Source organism: Meles meles, chromosome 15, assembly GCF_922984935.1.
Source record: "Meles meles chromosome 15, mMelMel3.1 paternal haplotype, whole genome shotgun sequence".
NCBI classification, from domain to species: Eukaryota; Metazoa; Chordata; class Mammalia; order Carnivora; family Mustelidae; genus Meles; species Meles meles.
This window is the reverse complement of record NC_060080.1, coordinates 25,121,333-25,140,709: the sequence shown is the minus strand read 5'-3', so window position 1 is coordinate 25,140,709 and position 19,377 is coordinate 25,121,333. Positions and strand designations below refer to the sequence as shown.

Here is a 19,377-nt window from a genome sequence, read left to right as displayed (position 1 = left end):
CTCCCCTCCCCTCCAAAACCCTCAGTTTGTTTCTGAGTCCACAGTCTCTCATGGTTTGTCTCCCCACTCTGATTTCCCCCAACTCACTTCTCTCCATCTCTTAATGTCTTCTGTGTTATTCCTTATGCTCCTCAAGTAAATGAAACCATATAATTGACTCCCTCTGCTTGACTTATTTCATCCAACAAAGTCACTCCATAAAGTTCTGCTTCAAACTGAGATAGGCATGAGAACATCCCAGTTTCAATAGGACTATAGTTTATAAAATTATTTTGTTGCCTACAAGAGTGAACCTGAGTCTGTCTTGGGGAGAAGGCAGCCAAGCCCCATGCTAACCCCTCCTTGAGAAAGTGATGTTGTCTCTTTTCCCAGGTGGCCAGCAAAGCTCTGAAAATCCCCACTTCTAAGATTTACATCAGCGAGACGAGCACTAACACCGTGCCAAACACCTCTCCCACGGCTGCTTCCGTCAGCGCTGACCTCAACGGACAGGCTGTCTATGTGAGGAGCCTGGGCAGCCCAGCCCCCAGAGCTGAGGGCCAGCCCAGGGTTTTGGGCCCAGAGAGCCCCCTGGGGTGGGAGCTGGAATGGTCCTTGTTGGCTCTTTGGCTGTGGCCATGCCTTGGCTCTCTTATCCAGGGACTCCTCCTGACACCAAGCTGAAAGAGAGGCTTAATAGCCGAAATCCCTTCCATCAGAGCCAAGAAGGTTGAGTGTAGGATGGGGAGGAGATTTGGAGGGTCACAAGGAGCATTCTGGAAAGATACACCCCCCAGTGTTAGAACTGGTCAAAAGACTATGGACAAGGTTGGAATTGGATTTGGGGGTTGGCCAGGTCAGACCCACTGGCTTCTGTTTCCATGTGGAAGATGTAATTAAGAAAAGCGTTTTGATGGGAGAAGTCATCTCCTTTGGGATCCCTCAAATATTTCATCTGTAGCCTAAGAACTGGGTGTTCTCCCACAAAGGCCAATGCTGGTCTCTTCGATGGGGTCCTATGGCTTCTATCCTGGGCCTCAGTCATTCCTGAGAGGGTGGAAATGCTGTCAGAAGGGCACCGTGGGCACAGCATTACTTGGAGGTGGCCTTGCTGAGGCCCTTGGGCTTTTGCCTGGACCAGGAGATGCAGAAGATTAATGTGTCTGGTATGCGGTGGATGTGTTCTTAGGAAGCTTGTCAGACCATCCTGAAAAGGCTGGAACCCTTCAAGAAAAAGAATCCTACTGGCACCTGGGAAGACTGGGTAAGTCTGAGCTGGTCCAAGTTGCTTTTGAAAATGAGAGACATTGAAGGCAGGCTCTCTGTCCCTTCTGCAGCAGGAATAGGGTCAAGATCTAGTCACAGGCAGAGAAGCTGAAGTGGTGGGTATGGTTTCACAGGACAAATAAAGGCTCCACCTTGCTGGGCCCCTTTCTTTGTGGTTTTCATAGTTGAGGGAAGTCACTTGAGGAAAAAGTTTGATCCAGGATTTGACAACCCTGTGAGGACTGGGAGATGGGCTGCCCTGAGCCTTGGAAAGTAGGGTGACTGCTGAATGGGCCTGACTCTGGGTCTGGTTCCACACCCCAATCATTCTCAGTCTTTTTTTTTTTTTTTTTGACAGACAGAGATCACAAGTAGGCAGAGAGGCAGGCAGAGAGAGAGAGGAGGAGACAGGCTGTCCGCTGAGCAGAGAGCCCGATGCGGGGCTCGATCTCAGGACCCTGAGATCACGACCCGAGCCGAAGGCAGAGGCTTTAACCCACTGAGCCACCCAGGTGCCCCTCATTCTCAGTCTTGATGAGCCTGGTTTTCTTCAAACCTCCTGCTGTGGGAGGGCTACCCCTAGCTGCCCTTCCCCTTCCAGCTCTGGAGTCCACCGAGGCTCCATCTGTGAAGGAGTGGGGGAAAAAGATATTTCCCAAGAGTTTATATCATTCCTGTGGTTTTTAGAAGTGACAGGCAAGCACTCATAATAAGAAGGAGCCCAGTTCTCTGGGTTTTGGTTTGGAGGCGTGTGTGTCGGGGACCCTCGGCGGGAAGCCGCGGGGAGGTTTCTCCCTGGAGGGAGACTTCATCTCTTCCAACAAGCGGGCACCTCCATGGCAGCCTCGCTTTATTATCTCCCAGCGCTGGGGTGGGAAAAGTGGGCACAACAGTAACGTACAGAGTGAGCCCTGCATGACCCAAGTCAGATAGCATACGCTTCCCTCTAGAGACCCCAAGAAAACAAGCTATTTCTCTCAGACCCCATCCACTTCCCTTCCCACCCTCACAGATACCACACATGTTAATACCACATGGAACTAGGTTGATCTGGGTAGTTTGGATTTCCACATGGAGACACGGAGAGGCAAGCTTGAGCTGGGCGTTGAGGGAGGGAAAGGATTTGGGCAGATACAGTGGAGGAACTGCGTGAACAAGTGTGTAGAGCTGTGGGGACACGGAGGGGCTGGGAGAGAGCTGCCCCTCCAGTCTGGCTGGCGTGGATGTGTGTGAGACCTGACGGCAGAGAGAACCTTGGGGTCCTGAATGTCAAGCATGTTCTTTGGAGATGATGGGGGGACTAAGCTCTAGAGCTGGGGAGTGACGTGGGCAGTAGGTTGAGATGCTCACTGTGGTTGGGCTGGGCTCCCCAGTAGCCTGGGGAGGCTCCTCGAAGGGCAAAGACCAGCTCAAAGGCTGCCGTAGCACAGGCGTCCTGTGCCCTCTCCTCACGCAGGAGCACGTGAGGCAAAGTTTTGGGGGGGTTGGGGAGAGCTGGTACATAGACCTGGTCTGAGGAGGGTGAACCCGGGAAACCTCAGTGCTGGGGCAGCGTTCCTGGAAACCATGCTAAGCCCTTCCCGTTGTCTCTCTCCTCTCCTCAGGTCTTAGCTGCCTACTTTGACGCAGTGAGCTTGTCTGCGACCGGGTTTTATAAGTAAGTATGGAGCTGGTCTCACCCGCCTCACCATGTGTTCTCATCCTAACCTCTGAAGTGCCCCCCAGCACCGGGTGCTCCCGGCCTTCGGTCGGGAGAGAGCAGTTCCCCTGAAACTCTAATCTCTTCAATGGACTGCGGCTCATTTCACTCTGAAGATGCTCTAAAGTGCCCGGCATCGCCAATCTGTGTGCCAAGGAGGCAGAAGCACGAGCCTTCGTATCCGAAGACCTGTGCTCTGGTTCTGGTCTGGAAGCGTCTTCTTGCGCTTGGAGAGATCGGGGATCTTGCTGGGCCTGTTTCCTCATTAACAACCTAGTGGGACCATCCCCAGCCACCCCTCCCTTGGGGTTCTCCTAGAACCTGGGGCCGAGTTACCCGTGTCCCTTCCTCTGTACCATGCGTCAGATTTCTGCATGGAGGCTTTCCTCGGAAAGAACCAGGGGAGGAGTTAGAGTGCGTGGTCTGGTTTCAAAATGCAGACGTCAGTGGTGCTGAAAGTGAGATTCAGAAAAGAGCACATACCTTCTGCTGCTTTGAAATTCAGTAGCAACACGAAGAGCTAGAGACCTCGCCGATTTGATTCCAAGGCTGTAAAAAGATGCGACGGTATTTCCTACCGGCCGTGATGTTCCAGCTTTCTCTGGGAAGTCTAACTAGGACTTCTTCTTTTGCACATCAACGGGTTTGGAGAAAAAGTTCAATATGGCAAACAAACATTTTGCCAGTGCCCCCCGGGTTTCGTGATACTTGACTCGCGCAAACATGCACACGTGCGGGTTTTCTCAGACGTTCTTGCTTCGTTTTCAAGGTTGATAAAACTGGGTAATATAAAGGAACACCCAAGTGAAGAAGGTGAAATCTGAGGTCAGAGAAGGTGGCAGGTTCTCCTGGGGGAATCGTTTCCCCTCAACTCGGTACTGGTTTTGTGCTCACGCAGACTCCGATCCCATCACTCACGATTTTCTGTGTCATGAATAAAAAAAACACGGGTGCAGGAGACTATAAACTCCAGGTGTGAGAAGACGCACACACACACGTATGACTCATGTGAAATTGGAATTGGGTAAGATACCCAAGATTAAAGAAGAAGAAAAAATATAAGAAAGCATCTGCTTTTATCGGTAACACTTTCCTCGGATTCTTTGTTGGAACCAAGAAGGGGCCCATAGCCAAGGAGTCATGCAGGCAAGTGGTTCCGTGTGCACCCAGGCTGCGGGAGCTGCTGACCTCAGCTCTCACCTGGAGAAAGGTGAGCGGCCCAGGATTCAGCACAGGCCGGCTCTCTGGTTCCGAGACCCGGAATACCAGCTCAGCAGATCCTTTGGGAGTGCAGCCTTCGTGTTTTTCGTGAGCTTGGGCAAGTGTGTCCCGTTTCTACCATGTAGAGGCCAGCACACTGATCTATATGCCGCTCAGCTGTGCAGAATGATTCTCATAAGAGCCTTGGGCACAACTGAGCAGACAGGAGGCGGGAAGCTCTGGAACACCCGGATTTCATTAACAGGTTCAAAATATTAAAAGTACATGGGCTTTTATGAAGAACAGCTGAATTAAAAAAACCTTTGGAGTCTTAGGATTTTGTGGATAAAGGGGTGTGTGTGTGTGTGTGTGTGTGTGTATGTGTGTGTGTGTGTGGTGAGGGGCAATGCTCATCTTAGCACGTGTGCGTGTGTAATGATTTCTCCTCTCTCTCCCAGGACACCCAACCTTGGCTACAGCTTTGAGACAAATTCAGGGAACCCCTTCCACTACTTCTCCTATGGGGTGGCTTGCTCCGAAGTGGAAATCGACTGCTTAACAGGGGATCACAAAGTAAGGGGGTTGCAAAACCTTTGTACTAAGTTAGGGGGAAGGGAGGAGAAACGAGTGACTTGCAAACACTAAGAACGCACTTTCTGGCTTGGAAAATAATGTCTGACATCACAGCCTGGCAGACTTCCTAGAAAGGACCAGCAAGAAAATATTTGAGGTTTTTTTGGGCCCCCAAAGACTCTGGTTCACCTCTTCTGCCCCCCATCACGGAAGCAGAACAGCCACAGACGAACGCAAAGGAACGGGCATGGCCGTGTTCTCCTAGGAGGCGGTTTGTGCACACTTGACTGTGAATTTCACATAATTGTCACGTGTCACACCATATTCCTTTTATTTTTGTCAGTCCCTTAAAAAGGCAGACACTATTATTGGCTCACAGTTCCCCCCAAAACGGGGCTCAGGCTGGAATCAGCCCATGGAACGTAGTTTGTTGTCCCCTTCCTGACACGATCCACCCAGACTCGGGTTCAGAGCCCAGGGACCTGGGAATCGGCCTTCCCACTCACTCGGAGGTGTGCGCACGTGACTCCTGATCACAGCCGAGCATAGCCGCCGCCATCCCCTGCCCAGCCTGTCCCAACTCAAACCTGAGCATCACGATGCCAGTGCGGACCGGCAGGGCCACGAACACCCTGCCTGAGCACGCCCAGGGTCCTCTGCTTCTGAAAGTGCCATTTGGCTGATGCAGTGATTCAAGGGTCCCCAAGCCCCATCTGTCATCCCACACCTTCCTTTCTTCTCACACTGCGTTTTGTTCTCCCCCCGCCCCCCACTCCAGAACCTCCGCACCGACATTGTCATGGATGTCGGTTCCAGTCTGAACCCTGCCATTGATATTGGACAGGTAAGGCACCGTGGTGACCCAGGGGGTGATGGGCTCGGCCGCGGGTGTGACCCCCGAGTTCCGCTGTGAGCAGGGCGGCTGGGAGAACAGACGTGTGGGCCCGCAGAGTGTGGCAGGTGCCCTCTGAGAAATCCATAAGCCCCAGCGGGGTCACTGCTTCTCCTAGAGCCAGGCAGGGCTGGGAGTTCACAAAGCCTAAATCCACCATCCCAGAAATTCCTCCTGTCTTGCGGGGCTGCCTGCAAGCGCATGGTCCCACTTGGCACATGGGAGTCACATGGGGCCCCCGAGGGACACGCAGCAACCATCAGCCTGGGAGCCTGGTTCTCAGCTCCGAGTTGCTATTTCCCCAGTGACAGCGCTGGGGGAACAGCTCCACCCACTCTGTGGCAGATTTTAATGAAAAAATTCTGCCTACTATGGTATGAGTCTTCTGGAATCACTGACAAGTTCTAAAACTAATCTCTAGTGTTGATGTCTTCTCCCTGCCTACCTCAGTGCCTGGCGAAGGCCCAGAGGGGTGATCCCAGGCTGGGCGGGGGCCAGGTAGGCTGTGGAGGGATGTTTTCTACTCCTTTCCATCAGGCTTGGTGCCTGGTGGGGCAAGCTGTATATGTTCTTGGCGGGGGAGGGGGAAACAGAGTGACGGTGCTTTCTGTCTGCCTTGCAGGTAGAAGGGGCCTTTGTGCAGGGCCTCGGCCTCTTCACCTTGGAGGAGCTGCACTACTCCCCAGAGGGGAGCCTACACACCCGTGGCCCCAGCACCTACAAGATCCCTGCATTTGGCAGCATCCCCATTGAGTTCAGGGTGTCCCTCCTCCGTGACTGTCCCAACAAGAAGGCCATCTATGCATCCAAGGTACCGTTGCCCTGGGTCTGTACTGCCTTCTGGTCTGCACGGTGGGAGGCTCTGGGGGCAAGGAGGGACTCCACCACAGGTCTGCTGGTGGTTGGTCTGGAAGGACCAGAGGGCTTGACGCTAGCTTTGGTGAGGATGGCAGAAGGGTGGGCAGTCCCTGCCCAAGAAAACAGAGCTAGGATCACACTACTTCTGTGTGGGCAAAGCTAGCTCCTTTGGCAGCACTCAGAAGGATTCCTTAATCCGGTCCTATAGGTCAAAGCCTGACCTCCACCCATGTCTCACGTGTGCATTGTGATGCTTGGTCCTAAAGACGATTGCACAGATACCCACCCCCCCCCCCCGCCATTATCTCACAAGAATAGCCTATTCGTTGCAGATTGGGCAACACCTCTGTGCCAACCCTTTGCCCCCTTCAGTGGCTGGCACCTGACCTTAAACTTGATCTGCATGCCTGAAAGATTCTAGCCATCCTCTATTTCCTTGCCGTCCCCAGTAAGGATGGAAAAATGGTCAAATCAAGTAAGCTGACCGATACAGTCCTAGATCAAAGAAGGAAGACAGATGATCACTTGTAACCAGTGAAACACACTCATTTGCTCATCTCATGGTTTACTTTACTGTGGTTGAGTCTGGACGCTCTGTGATCCTTGCCATTGACTTTCACGGTTTGACACGCATCGGGCTCACTGAGGATGCATGACAAAAATGCATTTCTGTGGGGCCCATCCCTAGAAATTTTGATTCAGTAGGTCTGCAGTAGGGCCCTGGAATGTGCATTTTTAACAAGTGTCCCAGGGATTTTGATGCAGGAAGTTTCTGATCTATGCTTTGGGGGACAAAACAGAACAACCTAATTAATCAATTAATTTATCCAAGAGAGAGAGAGAGAGAGCGCATACAAACAGGCAGAGTGGCAGGCAGAGGCAGAGGGAGAAGCAGACTCCCCGCTGAGCAAGGAGCCCAAAGTGGGACTCGACCTCAGAACTCTGGGATCATGACTTGGGCCGAAGGCAGACACTTAACTGACTGAGCCAATCCAGATGCCCCTAAAATATAATTATTTAATACGACTTTTAATGGTACCTTTTATTTGCATGATGGCATCAGAGAAAATCACGTAGTGAGAGTTAAAAGAAATATGCCAATGAGGTTGAGTCATTTCCTCGGGTTGCTTGTTCTCGGCTCCTGAAGGATTCTGACCATCCTCCCTGCCTTACTGGGAGCAACCTGCTGGGGCCAGCTGGGGTTCCAGGTGTCACCGGCCCTCCGGGTGTGGAGGCTGGGGTCTCGTTGCCTGATTCCCTGTCTTGTGCTCTGTCTGTCCAGGCCGTCGGGGAGCCGCCCCTCTTTCTGGCAGCCTCTATCTTCTTTGCCATCAAAGACGCCATCAGTGCAGCTCGAGCTAGGAACCCAGATTTTAAGATGGAGAAGCTTTTCCGGCTCGACAGCCCTGCCACCCCGGAGAGGATCCGCAATGCCTGTGTGGACAAGTTCACCACCCTGGTAGGAGGCCCCTCGAGTGCCCACTCAGTCTGGGGGAGGCTGGGGCAGAGGCCTGAGCACTACAGAAAGGACAGTGGGATGGCAGGCTCTCTCTCTCCACTGGGCAGCCTTGGGTCCGGGCTGCCTTCCTTCTACCATTGAGGCGGCCCCTCGAACTTGCTGGAAAACAGGAAGAAATCCCCTTCAAGCTGCAGCTTACAGCTGGGCCTTCTTTGAGAGAAGAGGACTCCTCAGTGCCCAGTATCATGCACAGATTTCATTGTTTGCCAAGAAGATGAGGGTGTGTTGGATAAAAGTCCCCAAGAGCCTAATCTCTCGTGTCCATCCCTGGCACATTTGAGACCTTTCTTTGTGAAGGCCGCTGTGTGAGGACTGCGGAGTCAGGGACAGAAATGGGTGTTAATGAATTAATTAGAGGCAGCACGTTTGTTCTCTGATTGCTGTGTGCAGATGTGGGCACGCGTGGGTATGTGTAAAGACTGGGCGATCTTTCAGGAAACCAGATGAGCGCATTACAGCGTCATGGGTTACTACCTCGTGTGCGTAGCAGAGTGTAGCTGGGGTTCTGTGGTCATTGGAATCATTTTGGGAAACCCCTAGAAGATACTTATAGTGGACAATGCCTAGCAAAAGGAGACCACGCAAGGACAGTTTCCCCCGCTGTCACCTCTGGGTTGAGCTCCGGTGGGTGCCGCCCACACGGGACTCTCCAGCGGCCTTTACGACAGCAGCCTCTGTTGACTTAGTAGGACCCGGTTCTTCCTGCTGGCCCAAGCTGGATTTCCCCCTGGGCATGTGACAGGAGATTTGATAGGCCTTTCGGGGTTTGGGTTTAGAGGTGAAATGGCTACTGAAGGACCCAACGCGTTCCAGGGACGGGGAGGGCCCAGCAGTCTCCAGAGCAGACAGATCTGCCGTCCCAGGTCTCAGCACCGAGGGGGCGGGGGGCCGACGGGACCCCAGGCAGGCCACCCTCCTCTGCCAATAGCTTTAGCTATGGGGTAAAGACCACCAGTCTGTGTGGAGCTTCCAGACAGTGAGGCATGCCCACGGCTCCACAGTGACTTTCCCACAGCCCAGAACCTTCCCACCATGGCCACGACACTGACAAGTTCCCCAAACTCCATTCCCTGGGAGGCGAGGTGTTGCGTGGCTTCCCGTAAGGTTACACAGGTTGCAGGTTAGCTCCTTGCCAACAGTCTGACGCAGAACTCATTGATTTAATGAGCCCCTCCAGGTCCTCATACCCAAAGCAAAGATTCCGATCCAAGCCCCTTTACTCTGTTATAACAAACTAGTGATTTAACACCCCTGCCGTGGTTTTGCACATGTAGCTGATTCTAGGGACCAGTCATGCTTTCCAGGACTGTGAGTAGCATCTGCGAAGGGACCACTTCTGTATCTGGACATCCGCGTGCCTTCAGAGCCTAGAGTGCCCACCACACTGAGTGCTTCGCATAAATACATGAATGATTGGGAGATTAAGGGGTCCTGCCCTGGAGGTGTGCCCAACAGCTGGGACTGCAGAAGGGTGTTTGGTCTCGGAAGGGTGGTTGGCAGCGGTGGGAGGTGGCGTGTGCGTCAGAGGGGGCCACGCGTCCTGTGCTGTGGGGAGACCCCGGCAATGAGTGCTCCTTTCCTTCCTTCCTAGTGTGTCACTGGCGTACCCGAAAACTGCAAGCCCTGGTCTGTGAGGGTCTGAAGAGAAGGCCCCCAGCAGAGCTGTCCTACGTAACCCCGGAGCTTCCGTGGAGTGTGGGACATGCTCCGCAGAACATGAGTCTGCCCATGTCGTGGATGACCCTGCCTGACTCATCAGGACGGTGTTTGGAAGAACACTGAATCCATTGGAAGACGTGGATAAAGACCTGCTTCACAAACTTAATGATAAGCCAATTCATGTAACTGATATGGTATTGGAATCTTTTATATGTCTGCTTTAATCATGTATTTACAATAGGGTTGAGAAGTATTTGTACCATATCCTAACTCACAGGCTGTATAACCTCAGGGGCTGACTGTCTCTGTCCCTCAAGGAGGGTGTCCGCAATCCTCCGGAAGCTTAAATTCTAAATCCACGTGCCTTCCTCAGAAAGCCTCCCCGTCAAACCAATGAACATCCCATTGTAACCTCAGGTGCATACTCCAATTTGCAGTGGGACAGTGGGGTGAGATTCAAACCTCTAACTGCCTTTGGGTCACTGAACAGAATGAACAATGAAACAAATTCAAGGATAATTGAATCTAATCTTGTGAAGTGGCAGAAAATAAATTATCCTATACCATCCAAAACCAATCAACCTGATGATTGAGCACCCACAATGTGCTAGGTTTCTTTCTCTTCTCCTTTGTATGTTAAAAAAAAAAATCAGGTAGGGTGCCTGGGTGGCTCAGTGGGTTAAAGCCTCTGCCTTCGGCTCAGGTCATGCTCCCAGGGTCCTGGGATCAAGCCCTGCATCAGGCTCCCTGCTCAGTGGGGAAGTCTGTTTCTTCCTCTGCCTGCCTCTCTCTATCCTGCTCACCCTAACAAATAAATAAAACCTTTAAAAAAATCAGGTTGAAAAATCTTCATTGGATAGCAGAGTAACTTCCATCTAGAAATCATGCTGCCAAAATCAAGATCAGCCAGAGGGATAGCAGTCAAGGAGCCTGGGTTCTCCTGCCAGCTGTGTGTCTATCTGTGCAACCTTGGTCTGTCATTTCTCTTTTCTGTGCTTTATTTTACTGCAGAATGGAGGGATTGGACTGGAATAGTCTCTACGGCCTTCTCCAGCTCTAGAAGTCTATAAATAGATGACCTGAAAACTCCAGTTATATAAGGGGTCTGCAGCTATCAGAGGCCTGGCTTCCTTACTGAGATGTACTTTCTGGGATTCCAGAATCCTGCTTAGTTCCTCCCAAGCTCCTGAGGTTGTTCAGGAGAACAGGAGAGGAGCAAACATCCCTCTAGTTACTCCAACAGGTGATTTCATCACTGTATGGTGAGGGGTGCACGATGTGGCATTGTCTTGTGCCTTCACTGTTTCAAACACCCAACCTTCTGCCCGATGGGGCTGTAGTTCTACGGAAAGAGAATAGTGGAGGCCATGCACCTGAGCCTGGTGTTTGATGGCACTGAGCAATGAAGCAGTCAGCTGCTTTGCCTGTGAGAAATGCTTATTACTCATTGTAACCTCAACGAGCGCTAATACCTGCCATATCATAGCCAGACTTCATTGCTAGAGAACTCACACACTAAACACTCATCTATGCACATATACACACACGTGTGCACTTTCTTTGAAGAGAGAGGGGCAGAGGGAAAGGGAGAAAATCTTCAGCAGGCTTCACGCCCAGTGCAGAGTCCAATTTGGGGCTCTGTCTCACGACCCTGAACCAAAATCAAGAGTCGGATGTTTAGGGTGCCTGGGTGGCTCAGTTGTTAGGTATGTGCCTTCAGCTTGGCTCATGATCCCAGGATCCTGGGATTGAGTCCCGCATGGGGCTCCCTGCTCAGTGGAGAAGCCTGCTTCTCACTCTCCTACTCCCCCTCTTTGTGTTTCCTCTCTGTGTCTCTCTCTGTCAAATAAATACATAAAATCTTAAAAAAAAAAGAGAGAGTCAGACGCTTACCCAACTGGGCCACCCAGGTGTCCCACACACTTCCTTACAAAATTCTCTTCATCAGAGTATTCTGGATATGCCAGCTGCTTTGTAGCATAGGAAGGGTAGAGAACATTAGAAATTGAACTGATACTTACATGGAGATCCATGCACATCCATTTCATTGGCTTTCTAGAATGTTCTAGGATATTAGGACACTAACCCAAGACTGAGATGTGTCCACTGTCATTAGTGAGCCTGCAAGGACTGAACGATGGCTGTGTGAATTTTCTTCTGAGCTTAGGAAGAGAGGCCAGGCAGAATGGTTATGGAAATCCATCACTGTGTTATGCTGACGGGCTGTTTTCTCAGACAGCTGGCCTCCCCCTGCCATCTTAATCTGTGAACTGTCTGGAGTCTGGATGGCTCAGTCGGTTGAACACCTGCCTTAGGCTCAGGTAATGATCCCAGAGTCATCAGGTTCCCTGCTCAGTGGGAAGTCTGCTTCTCCCTTTGATGCCGGTAATTTGATGCTTGTGATTTCTTTCTGTCTCTGTCAAACTAAAATAAATAAAAGCTTTAAAAAAATAAACAATCTGGAGTCCACAAGGGTAGGGTGCTTGGTCTTCCTGGTATTGCACAAGAAATGGGGCCAACACTGCCTGCAGTACCCACTGAGACCTGCAGAGGGCGGTGGAAGACTGGACATGAGACCAAAACCTCAACCGGCCCAGCTGCACTGCATCTGGGGTTAGTTTCCAGGAAACTGACTGAGGATCTCAGTGTAGACAGCGTGTCTCCAAAGCCCTCTCCACGAGCTGGACTTAGAGCTGACTTAGGATTTCAGAATGACAAAATCTCAGAAGAGCCCTTAGAGGATGTGGGTCAGCCATGACAGCCTGAGCTCTTGAGGAACGGCTTGTGTGGGGAGCGGGGAGGGCGCGTCTTCTTTTGTGAGTGTCTGTAATGGCCAGGTGCCACATTTAGTGCCTTACCTACAGGGTGTCATTTGACCCGCCCTGTGGCCCTAAGAGGTATTCATTTAATCTCTGCAGCCACATGAAGGAGAAGACCGACCCACAGCAACACAGAGGACTTCCTCGGCCGGTGGTGTTTACTCTTGGAGAGCAGTCAGGAAGCTGGTGTAGACCAGGAGCTGACCAGCCTGCCAGAGTGCACTGGGGCTGAGCAGACTCCCAGAGGCTGTGGGAGGCCCCGGAATGCTGTCTATCCACCTGCAGGCAGGGCTGGGTTCTAACGTTGGCGTGGCCAGTCTGCCCAACTGCTGTCTGAAGGCAGCTGAGGACTGCCATCCTCCTCCAGAGCTGGGGTGACTGGAAGGCCAGGATGGGGAGGACAGGATGGATGGAGGGTGCAGGAGAAACCCCAGGCAAAGGATGAGGACAGAAATAGTCCTAGCTTATTGATTTATGACTGGGAAGTCCCTGAGCCCAAGATATTTTTATCTTTAGTGGAGGGGAGCCTGGAAACCATAGGCTGCCTATTTTAGATCCTGGGATAAGGCTATTTGGAACCTGTGGCTTCCTTGGCTGAGGCTGGATATCGCAGTGGGGCCCCCAGATCCCGGGGGCCTGCCCCTTTGTTCTGTCTCTATTCTGAACTGCAGAAATGCGTTCCCCTAAGGCAGGAGACAGATCGTATGACAAGCTTGTCACCTGGAACAAAGCAGCCCACCAATGGGAGAGCAAATGTTAGGCTTTGCCCTGGAACTGGCCTAGCCCTGGCGCTTTACATTCCCCAAGACTCAGTATTCTGGACCGTGGAGATCATCCAGCTCAAGCGGTTTGTTTCAGAGCCAAGAAACCTAAGCCCAGAGAGGGTTCCTGACTTGTTTAGGGTCCCACAGCCCTTCAGTGAGAGGGGCAGGCTTAAGACAAGGATGCCTGACTCCAAGTCCAGCCTCTGTAAATCATGGTGGGCCTTCTCTTAGGCAATTGGGTCAGATTGCTGGGGGGATCTGACAGAAATCTAGTTATGCTGGTTGGGAAGAAGATAGAGATCTCAGGGCCCGATACGAACATTGTGGCCAAGGGGGCGTATGCCTCACTGTGGCCTAAAGTCCTAGGGCAGGATCCTGCAATGGGCTTTCTTAAGCCCCACCCACGGGAACAAAACAGTAAGTGGAAAACACCCCCTCATCCCAGACAGAGATGCTAAGTCGTCTATGCAAGGGTCGTAGAGGGTGTCGCTGGGAACTGGGCCACCTGCAACTCATGCCCTACCCCAAGGAAATAAAGGGTTGACATGGCGTTTGAAAAATTAGAGAGGATTTCTCTGAAGATAGCAAGCTGTACGTCCACTCGGCTAAGGAGGAGACAGAGAAAGAGAGATTGTATTCTGGGGGGAAGGTCTTCCTGGCCAGGCCATTGGAGAGGGAGCATCAAAGGGACCACTCAGAGACCCAAGCCATGAAAGTTGCCGGAGAAGCTGCAGCTGAATGAGCCAGAGGCCACAGGAGAGTGATGGGAAGGGAGCATGAGTGAGCCCCACATTCTCCAGTGTCAAGGCCCCACTGGATGTCACCCAGGAGGACTGCCTGGAGAGGGTGGGAGAGTCTTATGCCCAGGGCTCAAAATGGCCTCGGCTGAGCTTTCTCTGGTATGGCCCACGGCAAGTACTCATACCCCCTAGCCCAGCCTCCCCCATCCAGCCAGACATCCCTCCAGCCGCCCTCTAATACCCCTGCCCCCACCCAGCCCCACCACACGCAGGCCTTTTTGCAGGAAGGAAGGTAGCAGAGCTCTGTCCTGTGCCTCGGTGACAGCCCGAGAATAAGACCAAGGTCCCCTTTCCTCACCTTTAGCCCTGAATGTTGGGAGTAGGAAGCATAAGGAGGCTGGGCCCAGGCAGTGTCCATCGTTCTGATGGGCTCCTGCCTCAGCCTGGGGAGCTCAGAGCATGTTGCTAAGAGTCTGAGAGCAGCATATACCTCCCTCCCTCCCCTACCTCCCCAACTCCCACACATCCTACCTGTGGGGGAGCCCTGGTCCCTTCCCCTGTGCCACCAATTGTCCTAACCTTCGAACTTTTGACAAATACCGAACTGGCCCACGTATTTCCCTGTGTTCTTCCTCCCATAAGGTGGTCCAGGGTTCCTCCTTGCTGCATGCGGGCCTTGTGGGGCACCGCCATTCCTCGCTTCCCGCCTAGGCTGGACTGAGTTTCTGCCCTGGGGCGGTGACAGGCTGCGTGCCTGGGCGCACGCTGGGTTAGGTAGGAGCTATATATAACACACGGGGGCTGAAACCCTTTGCTTCTCTTCCCTCTTCTCTCTTAGGCAACTCGCTTAGCTCCTTGGAACCTCAGTCTTCCCATCCATGCGATGGGCATGGATTATCATACCTCCTCTGCTGTGCTGTTGTGCCATGAAAGAGGGAATGGACTAGAAAGCAGTTCGAAGAGTGCACGGGTGTATTGTCTAGGCCTTGAGCACACCTTAAAGGGGACAGACTGCTGGAGGATCCTGTGTGAGCTTTCTGAAACACGGGTGTGAGGGAGGTTGCAGGAATGAGTCAGGTCAAACTCCTGACCATAACGAGGTGTGGGCTGAGGGGGAACCGCCAGCACCCAGATGGCTGTGGTCTTAAAGCAAGTTAGAGCGTTTCGTGTCATTATATTTTGGCGCAAATGACAAAAATGATTGATTCGCCTGTCTCAGCTTTTCACACAGACGGGACTTTCCGTGCCCAGGCGCCTAAAGTGGAGGGCTAAGAGAGAGTGGGGGCGGAGCACGTCTGGCCTCTTCCCAGGCCTTTATCAAAAGGCTGGAAGGAGACAGTCCTTCACCTCTGTTATCTCTGCCATTTAATCGTGTCTGATAATGACAACTTACATTCTTTTTTTTTTTTTAAGATTTTTTTTTATTTATTTATTTGACAGAGAGAGAGATCACAAGTAGGCAGAGAGGCAGGCAGAGAGAGAGAGGAGGAAGCAGGCTCCCCGCGGAGCAGAGAGCCCGATGCGGGGCTCGATCCCAGGACCCTGAGATCATGACCTGAGCCGAAGGCAGCGGCTTAATCCACTGAGCCACCCAGGCGCCCCATGACAACTTACATTCTTAAAGCGATTTGCAAGGCACTTGACTTTTTATTATGTAATGGAGCTCTTGCCTCAAACCTACCAGGTGTGTGTTACAATCATACCCATTTTACCGATGAGAAAGCCGAGGCTCAAGGCAAGAAGGTGGCGGTGCCGTCAAGAGCACTAGCTGTGACCTCCGCAGATACGGTCCCATCTTGGGTCTCCCACTTAGCTGCTGGGTGAGCTTGAGCAAATTGCTCAAATCTTTGTACTTGTACTTTCCTATCAAATCTGGCAACAGGCTGCCTCCCCCGTGCTCACTCCCACCCTGCCCTGGGGTCCGGGAGTGCCACCTCTCTGGGAGCTGGGGTCCCCACCCTCCCTTGGCTGATGAGATCACTGGCTTGCGCGGAGCTCCGCCCCCATCTGCAGATATCCCACGTGGGCTCCTTGCTTGGGGCATGCGCACTGTGTTTCCTAATGGCCAGGTTGGGGGTGGGCCCTGGGTCAGCATCTGAGCTCTCTTTTCTCTGGGTCAGTGACCCACCCTCTGAGCCTCAGTCTCCCTCACTGAGAAAAGGAGGGTAGCAGGATCCGCTGTCAGTATTTTGACACTCAGTGAGGTCAGCTGTAAAAGCGCCCAGCGCTGCTCTTGGCCCCTGCTTGGCTGCTCCGTACAGTCAGCCCATTGCTGTTGCAAGACGCGCCCAGCCTCTGGACGACATGTAAGTTCAGTGGCTAACGTGTTTCTACTGTGTCCTTGTAGTAGACGCTGTTGGAAATCCTCTTGCTAGGCTGTGAGTTCCCAGCTTCTCTAAGTGCTGGCTGCCGGTGGCTGGAATCTGCGGCCTGTTACCTGGAGAGCTGCTCTCAGCTAGAACAGCAGCGGCCTCACCTGGGAGGGGAGAAGCCCTCTGCACGCCCACCCCTGAGGGCAGCTCACAGACAAGCACTGACTGTCAGCAGCTGCACAAGAATGGGCGCTTTTGCCTCAAGATTTGGCCACCTGTCCTGGTGGTGCAATTCCTGCTGCTGCTGTCTAGGGGACAAGGCTGAATTTAGACTCCTGCTGAGTCCCCTGCCTTGCTTTGCACCTTCCCCTGCCCCCTGAAGACACTCATTCTCTTTGTCCTGAGAGCAGCTCCCTTCCCCGTCCCCCCAAATCACTGCAATCAATGTCTTCTAAATCTTGCTTCTTGGGAACCCACCATAGGACAGGTCATATGTTGTTTTCTACTTCCATCATTTAAAAACCTATTTACATACTTGCATCCCTGCCCTCTGGGTGTTGTATGGTTGGGAATCCTCACCTGTCTTGCGAGATAATGTGTGGCTGGGAATTCCCAGCTTATGGGAGCTTAGAGTCAGTCAGTCAAACGAGATCAGGTGTGTGTGTGCTTGGTTGATCTTAACACTTCCTTGAGTCTCTCCTGAGTCTCTGTCACGAACCAGGGCCGCTTGCCCCATTCTCACAAAAATGTCCTCTGGTCAAAGCATCATCAATTTCCTCTAACGTTCACTGAATCGTCCTCTTTTCCTAAGACAGCAGATGAGTTTCACACAAAAGTGACCAGGGCTCTCTGCCTTGCCATGGTTGGTTCCTTATATGTTCACATGGTCTTCACGTGGGAGGGATTAGTCCCTCAGGGGACATTTGGCAATATACGGAGACCTCTTTGGTTGCCACCACCAGGGAGTGGGTGTTGAACCCTGGCATCTGGTGGGTAGAGTCCAAGGGTGCTACTAACATCCTGCAATGCCCAGGGCAGCTCCCTCAAGCCCCCTGAAGCCAAGAATTACTTACACCCAAATGTCAACATTGCTGAAGTTGAGAAACCTCGGTCCATCTGATCACCTTGATAAAGGGTTAGGGTTAGGGAGGTGACTAAGGGCTCTGGAGGGGGCAGTGACAGACTTAAAACCTGGCTTCTTCTTTCTACAGACCTGCTGTCTCTGTGTGTTATGGCTTCAGTTCTATGTAGCAAGCGTGTGACAATAATCTTGTAGAATGGAAACCTCCTAGTACAAGAGCATAACAAGAAGTTCTTATTTCTAAATGGACACTGAAGAGGTATCCGCTCAGCACGAGGAACTACTCTCCCTGCAAAATATAGGTAAATAGATCTATATATACATCTGTATCTCATATCTATATCTATATCTGTATCTATCCATAACAGGAATGGGGGAATGTCTGGTCTATTAGTCAAGTTTCAAGTGTTATATTTTACAGATACACTGTGAATTTGTCTATTTTTTCCTTTAAGAACTTTTGTCTTAAATTAATTAATTATAGTATATATCAAACATAAGTAATGTCGAGAAAAATTAAAGACAAATATATGATTCCCACCCAGTTGTAAAAATGTTTGTTTGCCCATATTTGTTTCCCATACTTAAAAAATTAACGTTATAAGTACAGTTGAAACCTTTCAATGCATCTCCCAGCCTCAGGCTTTCCTCTCTCCTTTGAGGTAATCAGTATCCTAAGGTTGGTGTCTATCCTCCCCGTTCATGTTTTTATATTTTTAGTCTATATATGCATATATTCACGGGCAAGGTACAGTACTTGGATATGAGTGTGTTTTAAAATTCCCACCCATTAACCACCAGAATAGCACACGTTTGAAAGACTAAAAACTCAAGTGTAAATAAGGCACAGATTCCCTGGAACTCTCATATTATGTTAAGGAAGTAAATTGGTAAAACCACTTTGGAGAACTAGGAGTCTGTGCAGAAGTGGAAAGCACACATGCCCGCTGGCCCAGCAAGGGGTCATTTCCCATTTCCAAGGGAAACGCATGCACATGGGCAGCAGAAGAGAAGTCCCAGATTGATCACAGCAGCGTGGCTTGTCACGTCCCAAACTGAAACTCCCCAAGGGTAGATCATAATGGAGTTCATAAATTAATGGTGGTGTATCCATGCAGGGGACCTGAGCCCAGGCAAGAGTGACTAAGGTGTAGCTTCGTGCTTCGGTAATGACGTAACTCACACCCATAATATGGAAGGAAAGAGGCGAGACACAGAGTACAGACTTCTTCTGTGCATGAGCCCATGTGTATAAATTCAAAACTAGGCAAAACTAACCTAGGGGGTTATGGTAGTAGTTATCTTTGGAGGGGGCTAGTACCTGGAGGAGAGTGAGGGTGCCTTTCTAGGATGCTTGGGAATGTGGTAGGTCTTAATCTGGGTGCTGGGTACAAGGGTCAGTCACTTTGTGAAAACTCACCAGTCCATTACAGTTTGTACGCTTTCATGAACTATCGTGAACTATGTCCATGATATCGTATGATGATAGCTTCCTCCAACTGGAGTTTCTATTCAACATTACCCCCCCGCCCCGCTTTCAAGAGAGAGAGTGCATGGTGCATGTGCATTTGTTGGGGGAGGGGCAAGGGGAGAAAAAGAGAGAACCCCAAGCAGAGTCCATGCCCAGCACGGAGCCCCATGCGGGGTTCGATCTCACAACCCTGAGATCATGACCTGAGCTGAAATCAAGAGTCAACTGGCTTAACTCACTGAACCACCCAGGCGCCCCTCAACATTATTACTCTTTTGATATGTAGCCATCTTGGCCCCTTCCATCTGGTTCAGTCATTTATCGGTAACATTGTGTTTTCTTTTTTAAAGTTAATTTTTTTTTAATATTTTATTTATTTGACAGAGAGAAATCACAACTAGGCAGAGAAGCAGGCAGAGAGAGAGGAGGAAGCAGGCTCCCCGCGGAGAAGAGAGCCCAATGCGGGGCTCGATCCCAGGACCCTGGGATCATGACCTGAGCCGAAGGCAGAGGCCTTAACCCACTGAGCCACCCAGGCGCCCCAA

General features: G+C 51.5%; 1 protein-coding gene across 2 annotated transcripts in view; it reads left to right on the top strand.

Moving 5' to 3' along the window:
• XDH (xanthine dehydrogenase) overlaps positions 1–10,716 on the top strand; it is a 64,353-nt gene extending 53,637 nt beyond the window's left edge. For both annotated transcript variants that reach the window (XM_045979360.1, XM_045979359.1), the window contains exons 29-36: positions 373–501; positions 1,169–1,243; positions 2,850–2,902; positions 4,603–4,717; positions 5,496–5,561; positions 6,232–6,420; positions 7,750–7,926; positions 9,578–10,716. In XM_045979360.1, the coding sequence (XP_045835316.1) occupies positions 373–501; positions 1,169–1,243; positions 2,850–2,902; positions 4,603–4,717; positions 5,496–5,561; positions 6,232–6,420; positions 7,750–7,926; positions 9,578–9,628 (855 nt within the window). In that variant the 3' untranslated portion in view covers positions 9,629–10,716. The remainder of the gene's footprint in view (positions 1–372; positions 502–1,168; positions 1,244–2,849; positions 2,903–4,602; positions 4,718–5,495; positions 5,562–6,231; positions 6,421–7,749; positions 7,927–9,577) is intronic.
• Positions 10,717–19,377: the final 8,661 nt, after the last annotated feature.